The 16,124-nt window shown below is 55.1% G+C and overlaps 1 protein-coding gene across 1 annotated transcript in view; it reads right to left on the reverse strand.

The window, feature by feature from the left end:
- Positions 1-13,003, reverse strand: part of LOC123372401 (class I histocompatibility antigen, F10 alpha chain-like) — a 29,008-nt gene extending 16,005 nt beyond the window's left edge. Inside the window, exons 1-2 of the mRNA XM_045020464.1 lie at positions 12,830-13,003; positions 4,082-4,345 (exon numbers count right to left, since the gene is read on the reverse strand). Coding sequence (XP_044876399.1) covers positions 4,082-4,345; positions 12,830-12,926 — 361 coding nt within the window. The 5' untranslated portion in view covers positions 12,927-13,003. The remainder of the gene's footprint in view (positions 1-4,081; positions 4,346-12,829) is intronic.
- Between the last annotated feature and the right edge of the window lie 3,121 nt (positions 13,004-16,124).

Genomic DNA, 16,124 nt, shown 5'->3' on the forward strand with positions numbered 1-16,124 from the left:
GGTACAGTCCTTATTAATTCCAGCTTACATCTCACGTGCTAGACAGGGTTGTTCTCCTGACTGGCAGACTCTTGAGCCAGCTCAAAACCAAAACGGAGGGGCTTCCAGGGCCTTTTATATGCTCTCTCGTGGACGGAAACCCCTTTGTTCTTCTGTGCAAAATCACCACAGCTACATGGGTAAGTCATATGTCCATGAATGATTCAGCTTCTTGCAGGCTGAAGCCATTGTTTACCTGTTAGCTCAGCGGATGTGGACTGGCATCTCCCAAAAGTTCATTGTTAGTTAAATGTTTGCTGATGGGCCCCTCCTCAGCACACACAGAGAAATACAAGTTTATATCTTATTTCCCTAAATTCAGACATAAAAATGATACATGCCAAGAAATGGAAAAAACAGATTCAGCAAGTTACAACCTTTGTAAAGATAGATGCATGGCATATTTAGCATAAAGCATATTCTAGTTATGTCATTCACATTCATAAGCATAGTTTCATAAAGCATATGGAGTGCAACGTCACATGGTCTTTCCAAGCCCTTGAGGAAGTGAATGGACATTTTGTGTGATCGACCATCCAGGAGGGGGTAGAATGCTAAGATCGCTGCTAAGTGTACCTTAACAGATGGAATCGCTAGACCTGGCTGTTTCAGAGACTCCAGAACAGTCTGGAGAGATGGCTCAGCAGGTGAGAAGTGGGGCACTGGAACAGGGGGGCCAAGGGGCCCTGGCCCTGCCACTTTAGCAGCGGGCAAGAGCGAGGAGGGAAGCCTCAGGGGAAGAGGTGGAAGGGGGGATGCCTTGGGGGAAGAGCAGAGCCACAGTTTAAGTGCTGACACGCTCCTCACACTTGTAGGGAGGTTCCAGTGCCCCTAGTTGTGACGACCAAACGGAGAATCACTTCCACCTGGCGAGGTAAGTAGCTCTGCTAGAAGGTTCCTACTGCCTAGCAAGACCTAGCAGACCTGCTCCAAACAGGCCAGTTCCACAGGATTTAACCATGGAGCTTCCACGCAGTCAGGCAGATGGCGCATCTGGCCATGATCTTGTGAGATCGGGTACAGAAAGAGAGGGAACAGGTAGTGTGGCCCCACTCCAGCAGGGAAAGGGTTAAACGCAGATTTGAAGTGTCCTGGGGAGGCAAACACCCCCTCCTGCCTCTTCTGGAGAGGAGAAAGGGGCAGCCTGCACTTCCTCCTCTCCTTCTGCACCAACTGGATCCTGTCACTTCAGGTTCTGAGAGTCGGTACCTGGCTCGGTATCGTAGTCGGGATCAGCTGCTGTTTGGTGTTACAGAGGAATCCTCCTCTCAGACACCACTGAGTAGGAGCACCTAGACGGGGGGGCCAGAGAACCCCAGGGGTTCCAAAAAGGCCATTGTGTCTGCATGGGTCATTGGCCACTGGCACAGGTGCTCGGAGGAACTCCTGCAGCAGGATCCACCATTGCATAGGGCTAATTACACAGGGTATTAGTACCAGTCCCTCGGCTGGGTGCAAGATTAAAACTCCAACTTGGATGATTAATCTTCTTGTGGGGACAAGGGGTGTGTAGTACCTGTCAGCTCCAAAGGACGGTGCTGAGGATCCAGGAATCGGTGTTGAGATGGGGGAAGCCTGCTTCGACATAAGAAGAGACAGTTTCCCTCTAGACAGTACCAAGAGGCTTGGTACCAAATGGAAGCTCAGGGCAACATACTCCCTTCTATTTGCCCGCTCTGCTGGCACCGACTAGTGGCAGCAAGTCCCCGGTTGCAGAGCTGACAGCGATCTGCAATAGGAGTCTCACCCAAGCACTCTAGACAGCTAGAGTGCAGGTCGCTCAAAGGCATGGGCTTGCCGCAGGAGGCTCCGGGTTTGAAGCCCGGAGACCAAGACATGCCCAGTTCCAGGAGCAGAGGAAACTCTGCTACGAGAGTCCAACTAACAATTTACACCAATCAACTAAAGTCAAAAAGTGAGAAAACAACTTTGGGGAAAAGGGATGGAGTAACGAGAGAACCACTGAGACTCTGGAGAGGTGCTGGGTGGCTGGTCACAGAACTCACAGATATCCCAAGCCAGGCACCCGAGAGGAGTGAGGTGGGTCAGGCCTCCCCACCCACCCCTCTTCTCCTTCGTGCTGCACTCCACAGGGATGAGCGAGGTGGGGCACCAATGGGGTCCCAGAGGGACCAGACACCGAATTCCCCCATGTGCGTGTTGGGGGCAGACGCAGCTAGCGAGGGGAACACTGTTGGTGGCCAAAGTGCAGGACTCGGGACAGTCTCCGGCGAGCTGGCAGCCCCAGGACTGTGAGGAGGGGGTGAATGGGGGGAGGAGGGCAGGAGGGGGCAGCAGGGACAGAACAGCAGCTCCCCAGCGCAGGCTTAGGGGCCGGGGAGCAGAGCCCCTCTCTCAGCACTGGGCAGGCCGGTGTCCGTATGAGCAGGTCAGGCTGGACAGGCTCAGCAGCAGGGGACCAATGGGTGAGACTAGTCAGGAGAGGGTTAAACTAGCTACAGAGAGGTTGCGCTAGGGGGGCAGACACTTGGCATCGCTCTGCCCTGTCACTTAGTCCTGGGGCAGGGCCGCCAGGAACCCAGGTGTCCAGGGCAGGATGGGAATTAGTTCTCACTGCTGCTGTCACAGTGCTGGGAGCCAGCAGGGATTGGGGGAGGGGTACCAGGAGGGGCTGGGGACACCCCTGGGTGAGGACCAATGCGACAGGCCAGTACCACTGACACGGGGGAATCAGGGATTGTCAGTCGCCAGTCCCCTGTCAGGAAGGGCAGAGCAATTACACCTGCCAAGGACAGTTCAGCAGTGCCAGGCACTGAACACTTACAGATCATCACCGAGCTAAGTGAGACAGCACAACCGGGGGCCTGGCCAGGTGGCTACAGCCCTGTACACTGGGGACCGAGCAGGAAGAACAGCTCTTTACACATCTATTGATAGTGTGCAGGGGAACCTGCCTGACCCCGGGGGCTCCAACCAGGGGACACGTGCAGGAGTTTGTGCTGCCAGGAGTAAGGAAGCCTGGGAGTCTCTGCACGTTAGAGGGGCTGATTCTCTCACTAACTCTCCAGCCCAAGTCGATGTCAAACCTTCACTCTGCAAAGCAAACAGGAGTCTGACCTTAGATAAACTCATTCTGGAAATAAGACAACGTGAACAATGAAGGAGGCTCACTGATGAGCAGCTTCTCTCCAGGGCTGGGGTGAATGCAGCACTGCCTGCTCCTGTGACTTTACTGTGCGTCTCATGATAGCGGGTGTTTTTATTAAATCCCCAATTCCTGGATTTATGGGATTAGAGGAGAGTCTCCGCTCTCTTTTCTTACAGCAGTAACTTCTAGTCCTTCTAGGAGCAGGGAAAACCCTGGAAATGTGTCCTCTAAAGGCTCAAACCAGAGGGCAAATAAAAATAAACTCCAATATTATTCCCAAAATACTCACAACATTTAAGCCAAACTCAGGATTTTGGGGCCTGACTCGTGATGTCTGAACACTTGGGGCTGTCGATATTGGGATTCCCCATCACTCGGTGTCTGGGAATTGAGACAAGACGTCTCAGAGCCCTGTTCTAGCTATAGGGTCTGACAGCGTCACTGTCGTAGCCAGAAGGAACAAACCCCTCCGTGCAGGAATCACTGGGTGCGATTCTCTGGCCTGGGTCAGACGAGCTGGGTCTGATTGGAACTTCTGGCTTTCGCACCTCTGCCACTCTGCCTGGGAAACAACCACACACAAGGGGTGGGGGGCGGTCCCCTGAAGGGCAGCAGAGGTAGTTGCAAGTGGGACTGGTAACAGAAATCTGGGGTGTTTGGGGAGGGAACAGTATGAGAGTCCCACTTTGGAAGGTGTCAAAAAATGTCTTTCGCATGGACCCTCCATCCTGCAGCCCCTCCCCCCACCCCATATCCCTTTGTCCCCCACATTCACACGGACTCCAGCGAGAAAATGCCCCTGAGGGCTGTCTCCTCCCCCCATCCCCAACATGCATCCCTGTGTCCCTTCACCCTGTTTACATCAACCGCACTCCCCGCCCATCCCTGTGCCATGTCCCAGTGTCCCTAGGTCGTGTTGTGTCCCGCACTCACCCTCGCTCTGGTTGTACAGCTCACGCAGGGTGTTCAGACTCGCGTTGAACCAGGCCTGCCAGCACCGTGCCCAAAAGTTCTGAAAGTCCCAGAACTCCGGACCCTCGTTCTGCGCCATCCACACTGTGCGGGGCTCCACCCTCTGCGTCTCGCTGGTGTAGTCGAAGATGACCTGATCATCCACGTATGCAACTCGGCTGTACCAGGGCAGCCCCGGGCCGGGCTCCGACACCACCGTATGGAACATGCGCCTGGAGTGCAGGCCTGGGGGGGGAGATAGGGGGAGGAGGGAGTCAGACCCAACCAGACCCTGCCAGGGAGCCCCTGGCAATACACGAGAGGCAGTGCCGGCCCTCAGGAGCACTCCTGTGGGAGGGAGACCTGGGAAAGGGCCCACAGAACGGCCTGACTGGGGAGAAAGAGGCTTGGGTAGGAGGAGAAGTGGGGGCAGGGCCGGAGGGGGAGTGAGGAGGGGAAGGGGTGAGGAGGTATAGGGGGGCGGGAGCATGTGTGTGGAATAGGGGAGCAGACGGGGAGAGTGTTTGGGGGTATGGTGGGGCTGAAAGGGAGTGTGAAGAAGGAAAAGGGGCCCGGAAGGAAGGTCAGGACTGGAGGGGGTGTGAGGAGCAGGAGGGGGATTTTATGGGAGAGGGTAGGAGAGGAACAAGGGCTGGGGGTAGGAGATGCAGGAGCTGAAGCTGAAGCTGGAGGAGAGCAAGGAGCCATGTCCAAGCTGCAGGTGGGAGCCAGGGTCCTGGCTGTTCACACAATTTACTATAATTTATTAAGAACATAAGAACGGCCAGACTGGGTCAGACCAAAGGTCCATCTAGCCCAGTATCCTGCCTACCGACAGCGGCCAGTGCCAGGTGCCCCAGAGGGAAGGAACAGAACAGGGAATCATCAATTTATCCATCCCGTAGCCCATTCCCAGCTTCTGGCAAATAGAGGCTAGGGACACCATACCTGCCCATCCTGGCTAATAGCCATTGATGGACCTCTCCACTGTCCATTTCACTCCCCTTCAGCCACAATCAGACGGCCTGATCCAGTGAGCAGGGCTGCAGATGCTGCTCCTCCCTGGCTAACTAAAGAGTCGGTGGAGCAGAGGGCCTGGACCCGGAGTCTCCACCTCCCGGGTGAAGGCTCCAACCACCCGGCTACAGAGCCGTTCTCACGCCCCTGCTCTCTGGCCCAGTTCTAGTTCTCCCCAGAGGAACAGCTCCCACAGGAGTGATGCAGGGGGCCCCATAGCAGAGTGCTCCACAGCTCAGGGACTAGGACACCCTGGGAGGTGGCAGAACCCTGCTCAAATCCAGTCTCCTCACCCCAGGTGATGCCCAAACCACTCGGCTCCTCCCACACTGTTGTGTGAGCTCGTGTTCAGATCCGATCCAGCAAGCACCCACTACATTTGGCCCACAGACGAGTGCACAAGACACCTGTCATCCCTCGGTACATGCATTGTTCTGGGGCAGGATGGCTAAAAATCAGTGATTTAAAAAAAAATGTAAATCGAATGTTATTTATTTAAATCAGATTTTTTTCATAAAATGCTTTTTGAGGAAAAAATCTATCTAAAGATAGTTTTAATTAAGGTACATTATAACTCAGAGATATCATTGAATAGGGTTTATAAATGCTAATTCTATAGTATGAGGCAATATAGTCATGTAATGTTTAAGAAAAGTTTTGTAAATGAGTTCCAATAATTCATGGATTAGGGACCCAACTTTATGGGGTTCCAGGGGCTTCTGTATAGATTATTTAGCTTAATCTTTTTATCTACCCAATGGGACTCAGTGCTCAGTTTGGAAGATACCATCAGAGATGCTTAGTTTTGCAGTTCTCAAACTGTTGATTTGTGTCTCCAGATAACAGGCTTGTTAACAGCAAAAACATTTTAAAATAAATAATATATAGAGGTGAGAAATAACAGACCTCAATTCTATTTTCCCTCTGCAAATTTGTGTACACAGAGTCAATCCCTTACCTCTCTCTAAAGGTTCAAAGTTTCAAAAAGTTCAATGAATAGAAGATTGTTGGGGGTGGAATAGATCTGGACTAGGAGAAGAAGTCTGGAGATAAATGTGAGAAGGGAGAGACAGGCAGTAGAAACAAAAGTGAAACTGTTTGAGCAGCATATTCCAGAAGTCTTGAGGTATTTCTGAGTGTAGCCTTCATTGATTTGAGATCTACCATACCATTCTCTCACTAGAAGGGAAAACCTATAATGGCAGCAGGCCATAAGAGAGACCCAGTTTGGGAATATTTTAATGACGTTCCTCTTCGTGTGGATAAGACAGGTATGCATACAAAATGCAAACAGTGCAACAAAGAAATGCAAGGCCTGGTTGCCTCAACGAAACAACATCATGAGAAGTGTTCCTTCTCAGAAGGAAGCTGCGCTGAAGATGATGAAAGGAACATGTCTGAACATGCAGGACATCCCTGTTCTGTTGGTAAACTTTTTTATTTCATATTTCTTTCTTAAGGACTCCCTGTCTTCCTTCTGGACTATTCTTGAATTCTCATGTTTGAGCAAAAAATACAGTATTTACTCTATGGTACTATCATGTGTGATGCAGTTGTGATAAAAAATAAATAGCTGAAATAGGCAGATCTTCCTTTTACAATTTCACCTTTAAAGTAGTACTGAGTGTCAGTGAATGCAATGAGTAGTACTAAATGAGCAGTATGGTAATAATAATTAAATAACTACATTGACTTATTCTGTTTAGGAGAACTCACCATAGAATATCAGGGTTGGAAGGGACCTCAGGAGGTCATCTAGTCCAACCCCCTGCTCAAAGCAGGATCAACCCCAAACTAAAGCCTCCCAGCCAGGGATTTGTGAATCCAGGTCTTAAAAACCTCTAAAGAAGGAGATTCCACCACCTCCCTAGGTAACCCATTCCAGTGCTTCATCCTCCTCCTAGTGAAATAAACTTTCCTAATATCCAACCTAAACCTCCCCCACTGCAACTTGAGACCATTGCTCCTTGTTCTGTCATCTGCCACCACTGAGAACAGTCTAGATCCATCCTCTTTGGAACCCCCTTTCAGGTAGTTGAAAGCAGCTATCAAATCCCCCCTCATTCTTCTCTTCTGCAGACTAAACAATCGCAGTTCCCTCAGCCTCTCCTCATAAGTCATGTGCTCCAGCCCCCTAATCATTTTTGTTGCCCTCAGCTAGACTATCTCCAGTTTGTCCACATCCTTCTTGTAGCAGGGGGACCAAAACTGGACACAATACTCCGGGTCTGGCCTTACCAGTGCCGAATAGAGGGGAATAATCACTTCCCTCGAACTGCTGGCAATGCTCCTACTAATACAGCCCAATATGCCGTTGGCCTTCTTGGCAACAAAGGCAAACTGCTGACTCATATCCAGCTTCTCGTTCACTGTAACCCCTAGGTCCTTTTCTGCAGAACTGCTGCTTAGCCATTCGGTCCCCAGCCTGTAGCAGTGATCTGCACTTGTCCTTGCTGAACTTCATCATATTTCTTCTGACCCAATCCTCCAATTTGTCTAGGTCACTCTGGACCCTATCCCTACCCTTCAGCATATCTACCTCTCCCACCAGCTTAGCGTCATCTGCGAACTTGCTGAGGATGCAATCCATCCCATCATCCAAGATGCTGAACAAAACTGGTCCCAGGACCAACCCCTGGGGCACTCCGCTTGATACCAGCGGCTAACTAGACATGAAGCCATTGATCACTACCCGTTGAGCCCGACAATCTAGCCAGCTTTCTATCCAGCATATAGTCCATTTATCCAATTCATACTACTTTAACTTGCTGGCAAGAATATTGTGGAAGACCGTATCAAAAGCTTTACTGAAGTTAGGATATATCACGTGCACCGCTTTCCTCACATGACTGGAATGTTGGTGTGGATGAGTACAGCTTGCTCAGGAAGGATAGATGGGGTGGGGGGGAAAGGGAGGAGGTGTTGCCTTATATATTAATAATGTGCATGCTTGGACTGAGTTGGAGACGTACATAGGAGACAGAAGTGTTGAGAGTCTCTGGGTTAGGCTAAAAGGGGTAAAAAACAAGGGTGATGTCATGCTAGGAGTCTACTACAGGCCACCTAACCAGGTGGAAGAGCTGGATGAGGCTTTTTTTAAACAACAAAATCATCCAAAGCCAACATTTGGTGGTGATAGGGGACTTCAACTATCCAGATATATGTTGGAAAATAACACAGCGGGGCACAGACCATCCAATAAGTTCTTGGACTGCACTGCAGACAACTTTTTATTTCAGAAGGTTGAAAAAGCTATTAGGGGGAAGCTGTTTTAGACTTGATTTTAACAAATAGGGAGGAACTAGTTGAGAATTTCAAACTAGAAGGCAGCTTGGGTGAAAGTAATCATGAAATCATAGAGTTCACAGTTCTAAGAAAGGTAGAAGGGAGTACAGCAAAATAGAGACAATGGATTTCAGGAAGGCGGATTTTGGTAAGCTCAGAGAGCTGATAGGTAAGGTCCCATGGGAATCAAGACTGAGGGAAAAACAACTGAGGAGAGTTGGCAGTTTTTCAAAGGGACACTATTAAGGGCCCAAAAGCAAGCTATTCCGCTAGGTAGGAAAGATAGAAAATGTGGCAAAAGACCACCTTGGCTTAACCACGAGATCTTGCATGATCTAAAAAATAAAAAGGAGAAATATAAAAATGGAAAGAGATTACAAAGGATGAATATAGGCAAACAACACAGGAATGCAGGGGCAAGATTAGAAAGGCAAAGGCACAAAATGAGCTCAAACTAGCTACAGGAATAAAGGGAAACAAGAAGACTTTTTAATCAGTACATTAGAAGCAAGAGGAAGACCAAGGACAGGGTAGGCCTACTGCTCAGTGAGGTGGGTGAAACAATAACAGGAAACTTGGAAATGGCAGAGATGCTTAATGACTTCTTTGTTTCGGTCTTCACCGAGAAGTCTGAAGGAATGCCTAACAGAGTGAATGCTAATGGGAAGGGGGTAGGTTTAGAAGATAAAATGAAAAAAGAACAAGTTAAAAATCACTTAGAAAAGTTAGATGCCTGCAAGTCACCAGAGCCTGATGAAATGCATCCTAGAATACTCAAGGAACTAATAGAGGAGGTATCTGAGCCTCTAGCTATTATCTTTGGAAAATCATGGGAGATGGGAGAGATTCCAGAAGACTGGAAAAGGGCAAATCTAGTGCCCACCAGAAAAAGGGAAATAAAAACAACCCAGGAAGCTACAGACCAGTTAGTTTAACTTCTGTGCCAGGGAAGATAATGGAGCAAGTAATCAAGGAAATCATCTGCAAACACTTTGAAGGTGGTAAGGTGATAGGGAATAGCCAGCATGGATTTGTAAAGAACAAATCATGTCAAACCAATCTGATAGCTTTCTTTCATACGATAACGAGTCTTGTGGATAAGGGAGAAGCGGTGGATGTGGTATACCTAGACATTAGTAAGGCATTTGATATGGTCTCGCATGATATTCTTATCAATAATCTAGGCAAATACAACTGGAGGTCTTTTGGCCAGGACTGCACTGGGTCCCTGCAGGGGTGCTCCACCTGTCCCTGGAGGAGGGAGGGCAGGGCCTGAAGTGCCTACGCACTCAGGTCCACGTCTTCCGCCTCCAGGCACTGCAGAGGCTCCTTTATGGTGCGGGTAGTCCGGCGTGGAGAGCCCTGGCGCACGCCTTCCTGCGCCGCTTCCGAGGGCTCCGGTACGACCGGCAGCTCCTTTATCTCGATCCGAGGGGTCTTCCGCGAGACCTCTCCGGGCTGCCGGTCTTCTACCAGGACCTCCTCCAGACCTGGAAGCTGTTCTCTGCGACCAGGTCCGTGGCGGCCACCGAGGGGGCAGATCTCCTCGCGAAGCCCCTGCTACACAACCCCCAGCTCCGTGTGCAGGTGGTGGAGTCCCCTGCGGTGCACCAGAGGTTGGTCCTGGCGGAAGCTACCAGGGTTGGAGACCTCCTGGATTACGATCGGGGAGACTGGCTGGATCCCTTGACGCTCACTCAGCATATGGGGCTCTCCAGGCCTTGTACTCCCCAGCGCGTACTACAGGAGGTGAAGGCCGCTTTGCCGCCTGCTGCTCGGGCTTACCTCGACCGGGTCCTGTGTGAGGGCACGCCCCGCCCACCCCCCACCCCGAGCCCTCCGGACCTCTTCATCGGGCCCCTGCCCCGTGGACCCGACCGGCCCCCCCGCCCCTTCTCCGCACGATCTGCAGCCGGTCTGTTTCCAAACCACGCCAAGGAAGCATCTCTACACGCTCGTGCCCCAGCCATGGAGGAGCCAGCGTGCTACAGGGAGACAGCAGCGCTGCAAAGGCAGCAGCAGCAACGCTAGCGGGGAGCAGCTGAGCCCCCCCCCGCCCCTCCTGCTCAGGCTGTGGCCCGGTGCCCCCACAGGGGCTCCTGCAGGCTACAGTGAATGTATGTGGGCATCAGGCCCCCTGGCTCCCCCCTCACCTAGTGTTACCATATTTCAACAATCAAAAAAAGAGGGGAGAGCCCTGCCCTAGCCCCCATCCACTTCCTCCCACTTCCAACCCCAATTGCCCCGGTCAGAAGCCCCAACCCACCCCCCGCTCCTTGTTCCCTGACTGCCCCCTCCTGAGACCCTCCCACCCTAACTGCCCCCCTAGAACCTTACCTGTCCCCTGACTGACTGCCCCAACCCTTATGAACACCCCTGCCCTCAGACAGCCCCTTGGGGGACTCCCACACCCCATCCAACCACTCCCTGCCCCCTGACAGCACCCCTAGAACTCCCGACCCATCCAACCCTCCCCCTGCTCCCTGACTGCCCCCCGACACTCCCCTTACCATACCCATGCTGGTCAGATGCTGGCTCCACGTGCAGCGCTGAGGCAGCAGGATGGGGGGGGGGAGCTGTGGGAGGGACAGCGGTGGCTCACACTTCCAGGAGCCGCAGAACCCGAGTACGGTGAGAGGGGAGCCGGAGGGCACGCCAGCCTGGGCTGCAGCCTGGTGCTCCCCCAGGGGGCTCCTGCAGCGGACGCATTCTGGTGGTGGGCCCCATGCGCCCTCCGGCTCCTCTCTCGCCGCACTCAGCTCACACTCCTGGGAGCTGCAGAGACTGCTGCCGCCACCCCTCCCGCAGCAGGCTCAGAGCCCCATGCACCGGCGGCTCACACTCCCGGGAGCCGCAGAACAAGCGTGGTGAGGAGGGAGTCGGGTGGGGGCGTGCCTGCCGCTGGTCTGGGGTCTTGGCCACCGCCCCGCTTCACTCAGCCGGCCGTGACCCTGGCTGGCAGCTGTGTGCCAGGCAAAATCAGCTCACGTGCCAAAGGCGGCACGTGTGCCGTAGGTTGCCAACCCCTGCTTTAGTTTTACAATCTATTATAAATAAAGTGCATTTCACTGGCTTTTAAAATTAAATTAGGAACTGGAAAAAATGGCCAGTTTTTTAAACCATGACAACTAGAACACAGTAGTTTATATCATTTACTTTCTAGAATCTAAAGTGCAATCTAAAGTTCTCCTGTGAAATGCTGGCTGTGCAGACCCTTCTGGGGCTGGATCAGTCTTGTTTTTATTTTAAGTACAAATAAATATGTAATTAGTAACTTGATATGTCGGGTGGCACCTTTTTTATGTGTTCGCTCCTCCTGATGTTAGAACCTGGCTATACCACTGGACACAGCTCAGCTCAGCCCTACGTAGCCAAGGAGAAGCCACACTCAGGAGTTCCAGGCACTGGGGTTAAAACTGAAGCATCTTCTGGGAGCCTTTAAAGGTCAGCGAGAGCCTTCAGTTAACCCTGGTCTATCTGGGGGGGGGTGGTGATTTACTCCCTCTCACTAGCCAGCAGCCAGAGCTCCGCACCCAGGAATCCCCGCCCCGCCCTGAGGCGCTGGGAATGGAACAGCCTGGGCAGCGCCCGGAAGCGGGGATTTCCCCGCAGCCTGGGAGCCTCACGGGGCTGCGAGGGGCTTGTCAGCGTGTGCAGCACCCACAGGTGCTGGGCCCAACGGTGCCGCACCCCCTGGCTGGGGGCGGTTGGCATTAGATGAAGGGGTCACAGTTCAGGTCAGTGGCGCTCAGCACCCCCCCCCCACTACACACATTGTCCCAGCAGCGCCCCTGACAGCACCTGGCACAAGGGGGCCGGGACCCCCCCAGTCACTATAGCAACGTCACTGCTCCCTGTCAGTGACCGCTCAGTGCTGGGGGGGGGGGAGCGCGGGGTGGTTATCCCGACACCTCTGAACGCAGAGACCAGAACTGCCCCCCCCCTGACACCCAGCTCCCCCCTCCCCGCACCCCCCGGCCCGGCTGCCCCCCCCGACACCCAGCTCCCCCCTCCCCGCACCCCCCGGCCCGGCTGCCCCCCCCCGACACCCAGCTCCCCCCTCCCCGCACCCCCCGGCCCGGCTGCCCCCCCCGACACCCAGCTCCCCCCTCCCCGCACCCCCCGGCCCGGCTGCCCCCCCGTCACCCAGCTCCCCCCTCCCCGCACCCCCGGCCCGGCTGCCCCCCGGCACCCAGCTCCCCCCTCCCCGCACCCCCCGGCCCGGGTGCCCCCCCGGCACCCAGCTCCCCCCTCCCCGCACCCCCCGGCCCGGCTGCCCCCCCGGCACCCAGCTCCCCCCTCCCCGCACCCCCGGCCCGGCTGCCCCCCCGACCCCCCGCTCCCCCCTCCCCGCACCCCCCGGCCCGGCACCCAGCTCCCCCCCCCCGTCCTGCCCCCTCCGGCCCGGGGTCTCCCCCCGATACTCACGGGAGTGGCCCCCCCGCAGGGCTACAGCCCCCAGCAGCAGCAGCAGGCGCAGCGCCAGGCCCAGCGCCGCCCCGCAGCGCGGCAGGACTCGGCCCATGGACCCGCTCTCGGCCGGGCCCGGCCCCGGGAACCTCGCTGCGCTGCCGGCGCCCGAGTCCCCGCTACCGGCCGCGGCACCTCTGCGCCGCGGGGATTGGCTGAGAGGGGAAAAGACGGTTACTCACCTGTAGTAACTGGTGTTCTTCGAGATGTGTTGCTCCAATCCATTCCAGTTAGGTGTGCGCGCCGCGCGTGCACAGCATCTCGGAACTTTTTTCCCTAGCAACCCCGGCGGGCCGGCTGGGCGCCCCCTAGAGTGGCGCCGCCATGGCGCTAAATATATACCCCAGCCGGCCCGTCCGCTCCTCAGTTCCTTCTTGCCGGCTACTCCGACAGTGGGGAAGGAGGGCGGGTCTGGAATGGATTGGAGCAACACATCTCGAAGAACAACAGTTACTACAGGTGAGTAACCGTCTTTTCTTCTTCAAGTGATTGCTCCAATGCATTCCAGTTAGGTGATTCCCAAGCCTTACCTAGGCGGTGGGGTCGGAGTGAGACGTGGCGGAGTGTAATACCGCAGAGCCGAAGGCTGCGTCGTCTCAAGACTGCTGCACCAACGCGTAGTGGGAGGCGAAGGTGTGCACCGAAGACCAGGTGGCCGCTCGACAGATGTCCTGGATTGGGACGTTGGCCAGGAAGGCCAGAGATGAGGCGTGTGCCCTCGTCGAGTGTGCAGTGACATGGCCTGGTGGTACACGAGCCAGCTCGTAGCAGGTCCGGATACACGCAGTGACCCAAGAGGAAATCCGCTGGGAGGATATCGCATCTCCCTTCATGCGGTCAGCCACTGCGACGAACAGCTGGGGCGAACGCCGGAAGGACTTAGTCCGCTCAATGTAGAAGGCGAGCGCCCTACGGACGTCGAGCGTATGTAGCTGCTGTTCCCGAGGCGAGGCATGCGGCTTCGGGAAGAACACCGGGAGGAAGATCTCCTGATTGAGATGGAATGCTGACACCACCTTCGGGAGAAAGGCCAGATGAGGGCGCAGCTGTACCTTGTCCCCATGGAAGATCGTGTAAGGCGGAGCAACCGTTAGAGCGCGAAGCTCAGAAACTCGCCTCGCTGAAGTAATGGCAACAAGGAAGGCCGTCTTCCACGAGAGGTAGAGCAGGGAGCACGTGGCCAGAGGCTCGAACGGAGGACCCATTAGTTTGGCCAACACGAGGTTCAAGTCCCAGGTCGGGGCAGGGCGCCGCACTGGCGGGTACAAGCGGTCCAGGCCCTTGAGGAAACGGGAAACCATCTGGTTCGAGAAGATGGACCGACCTTCCACGGAGGGACGAAAAGCGGATACCGCTGCTAGATGAACCCTCAAGGAGGAGACCGCCAGACCTTGCTCTTTAAGGTGCCAGAGGTAGTCCAGGATGGTAGGGACCGGTACCAGGAATGGATTAAGACCTCGGTGATCACACCAGAGTGCAAACCTCTTCCACTTCGCCAGGTAAGTGGAGCGAGTGGAAGGTTTTTTGCTCTCGAGCAGGACCTGTTGACCGCTGCAGAACAGCCCCTCTCCGCGTGGGTCAGCCACTCAGGTACCAAGCTGTAAGATGGAGGGATTGCAGGTTCGGATGGCGGAGTCTGCCGAAGTCCTGGGTGATGAGGTCCGGCCACAACGGCAGGGGGATGGGCTCCCGAACGGAGAGCTCGAGCAGCAGGGTGTACCAGTGCTGCCTCGGCCAAGCTGGCGCCACTAGAATGATGTGGGCTCTGTCCCTCCGAAGCTTCAGGAGCACTCGGTGCACGAGCGGGAACGAAGGGAAGGCGTAGAGGAGGCGATCCGTCCAGTGATAAAGGAAGGCGTCCGTCAGGGAGCCTGGCGAGCGACCTTGGAATGAGCAAAACCGGTGGCACTTCCTGTTCTCTTTGGAGGCGAAGAGGTCTACTTGGGGAAACCCCCACCTCCGGAAGATAGTGTGGACGACATCTGGACGGAGAGACCACTCGTGGGAGAGGAACGACCTGCTGAGACGGTCGGCCAGCGTGTTCTGCACTCCCGGAAGAAAGGATGCTTCCAGGTGAATTGAGTGGGTCACGCAGAAATCCCACAGGAGCATCGCTTCCTTGCAGAGGGGGGAGGAGCGGGCTCCGCCTTGCTTGTTCACGTAGAACATCGCGGTGATGTTGTCCGTGAATACTGTCGCACAACGACCTTGGAGGCGGGCGCAGAAGGTGCGACAGGCCAGGCGGATGGCGCGTAGCTCGCGAACGTTGATGTGCAGTGTGAGCTCCTGGACCGACCACAGGCCCTGCGTGTGGAGATTGCCCAGGTGGGCCCCCCAACCGAGCGCTGAGGCGTCCGTGGTCAAAGTAGCGGACGGCCGAGGAGGATGAAATGGGACTCCCGCACACACGACGTCCGGGTCGAGCCACCAGCGGAGGGACTCAAGGGTCGTCCTGGTGACCGTGACCACCATGTCGATGGGGTCTCGATGAGGGCGGTACACCGACGCGAGCCAAGACTGGAACGGGCGGAGGTGGAGCCGCGCGTATGCTGTGACATACATGCACGAAGCCATGTGGCCCAGGAGGCGGAGGCAGGAGCGGACCGTCGTGGTTGGGAAGGCGACGAGGTCCCGGATGATGGAGACCATCGTCTGGTGCCGAGCGCGAGGGAGGCAGGCTCTGGACGTCGTGGAGTCGAGGACCGCTCCGATGAACTCCACCCGCTGCGTCGGAATCAAAGTGGACTTCTCTGTGTTGATGAGAAGACCGAGCCGCTGAAAGAGAGACAGGATCTCTGCCATGTTGCCCATCACAAGTTGCCGGGACTGGCCTCGAACCAGCCAGTCGTCGAGATACGGATAAACGTGTATCTGACGACGTCGGAGGGCTGCGGCGACCACCGCCATGCATTTGGTAAACACCCTCGGGGCGGTGGACAGTCCGAACGGTAACACCGTGAACTGGTAGTGGGTGTCGTTGAGCACAAACCGAAGGTAACGACGATGTGGAGGATAGATCGCGACATGGAAGTAGGCGTCCTTCATGTCGAGGGCGGCAAACCAGTCTCCCGGATCCAGAGAGGGAATGATGGTCCCCAGAGTGACCATGCGAAACTTGGGCTTGAGCAGGTACTTGTTTAGCTCGCGAAGGTCCAGAATAGGACGTAGCCCGCCTTTCGCCTTGGGGATGAGAAAATAACGGGAGTAGAATCCCCTGCCCCGTCTGTCCTGAGGCACTGCTTCTATGGCACCC

The sequence above is a fragment of the Mauremys mutica genome, chromosome 6 (assembly GCF_020497125.1).
Source record: "Mauremys mutica isolate MM-2020 ecotype Southern chromosome 6, ASM2049712v1, whole genome shotgun sequence".
Classification (NCBI taxonomy): domain Eukaryota; kingdom Metazoa; phylum Chordata; order Testudines; family Geoemydidae; genus Mauremys; species Mauremys mutica.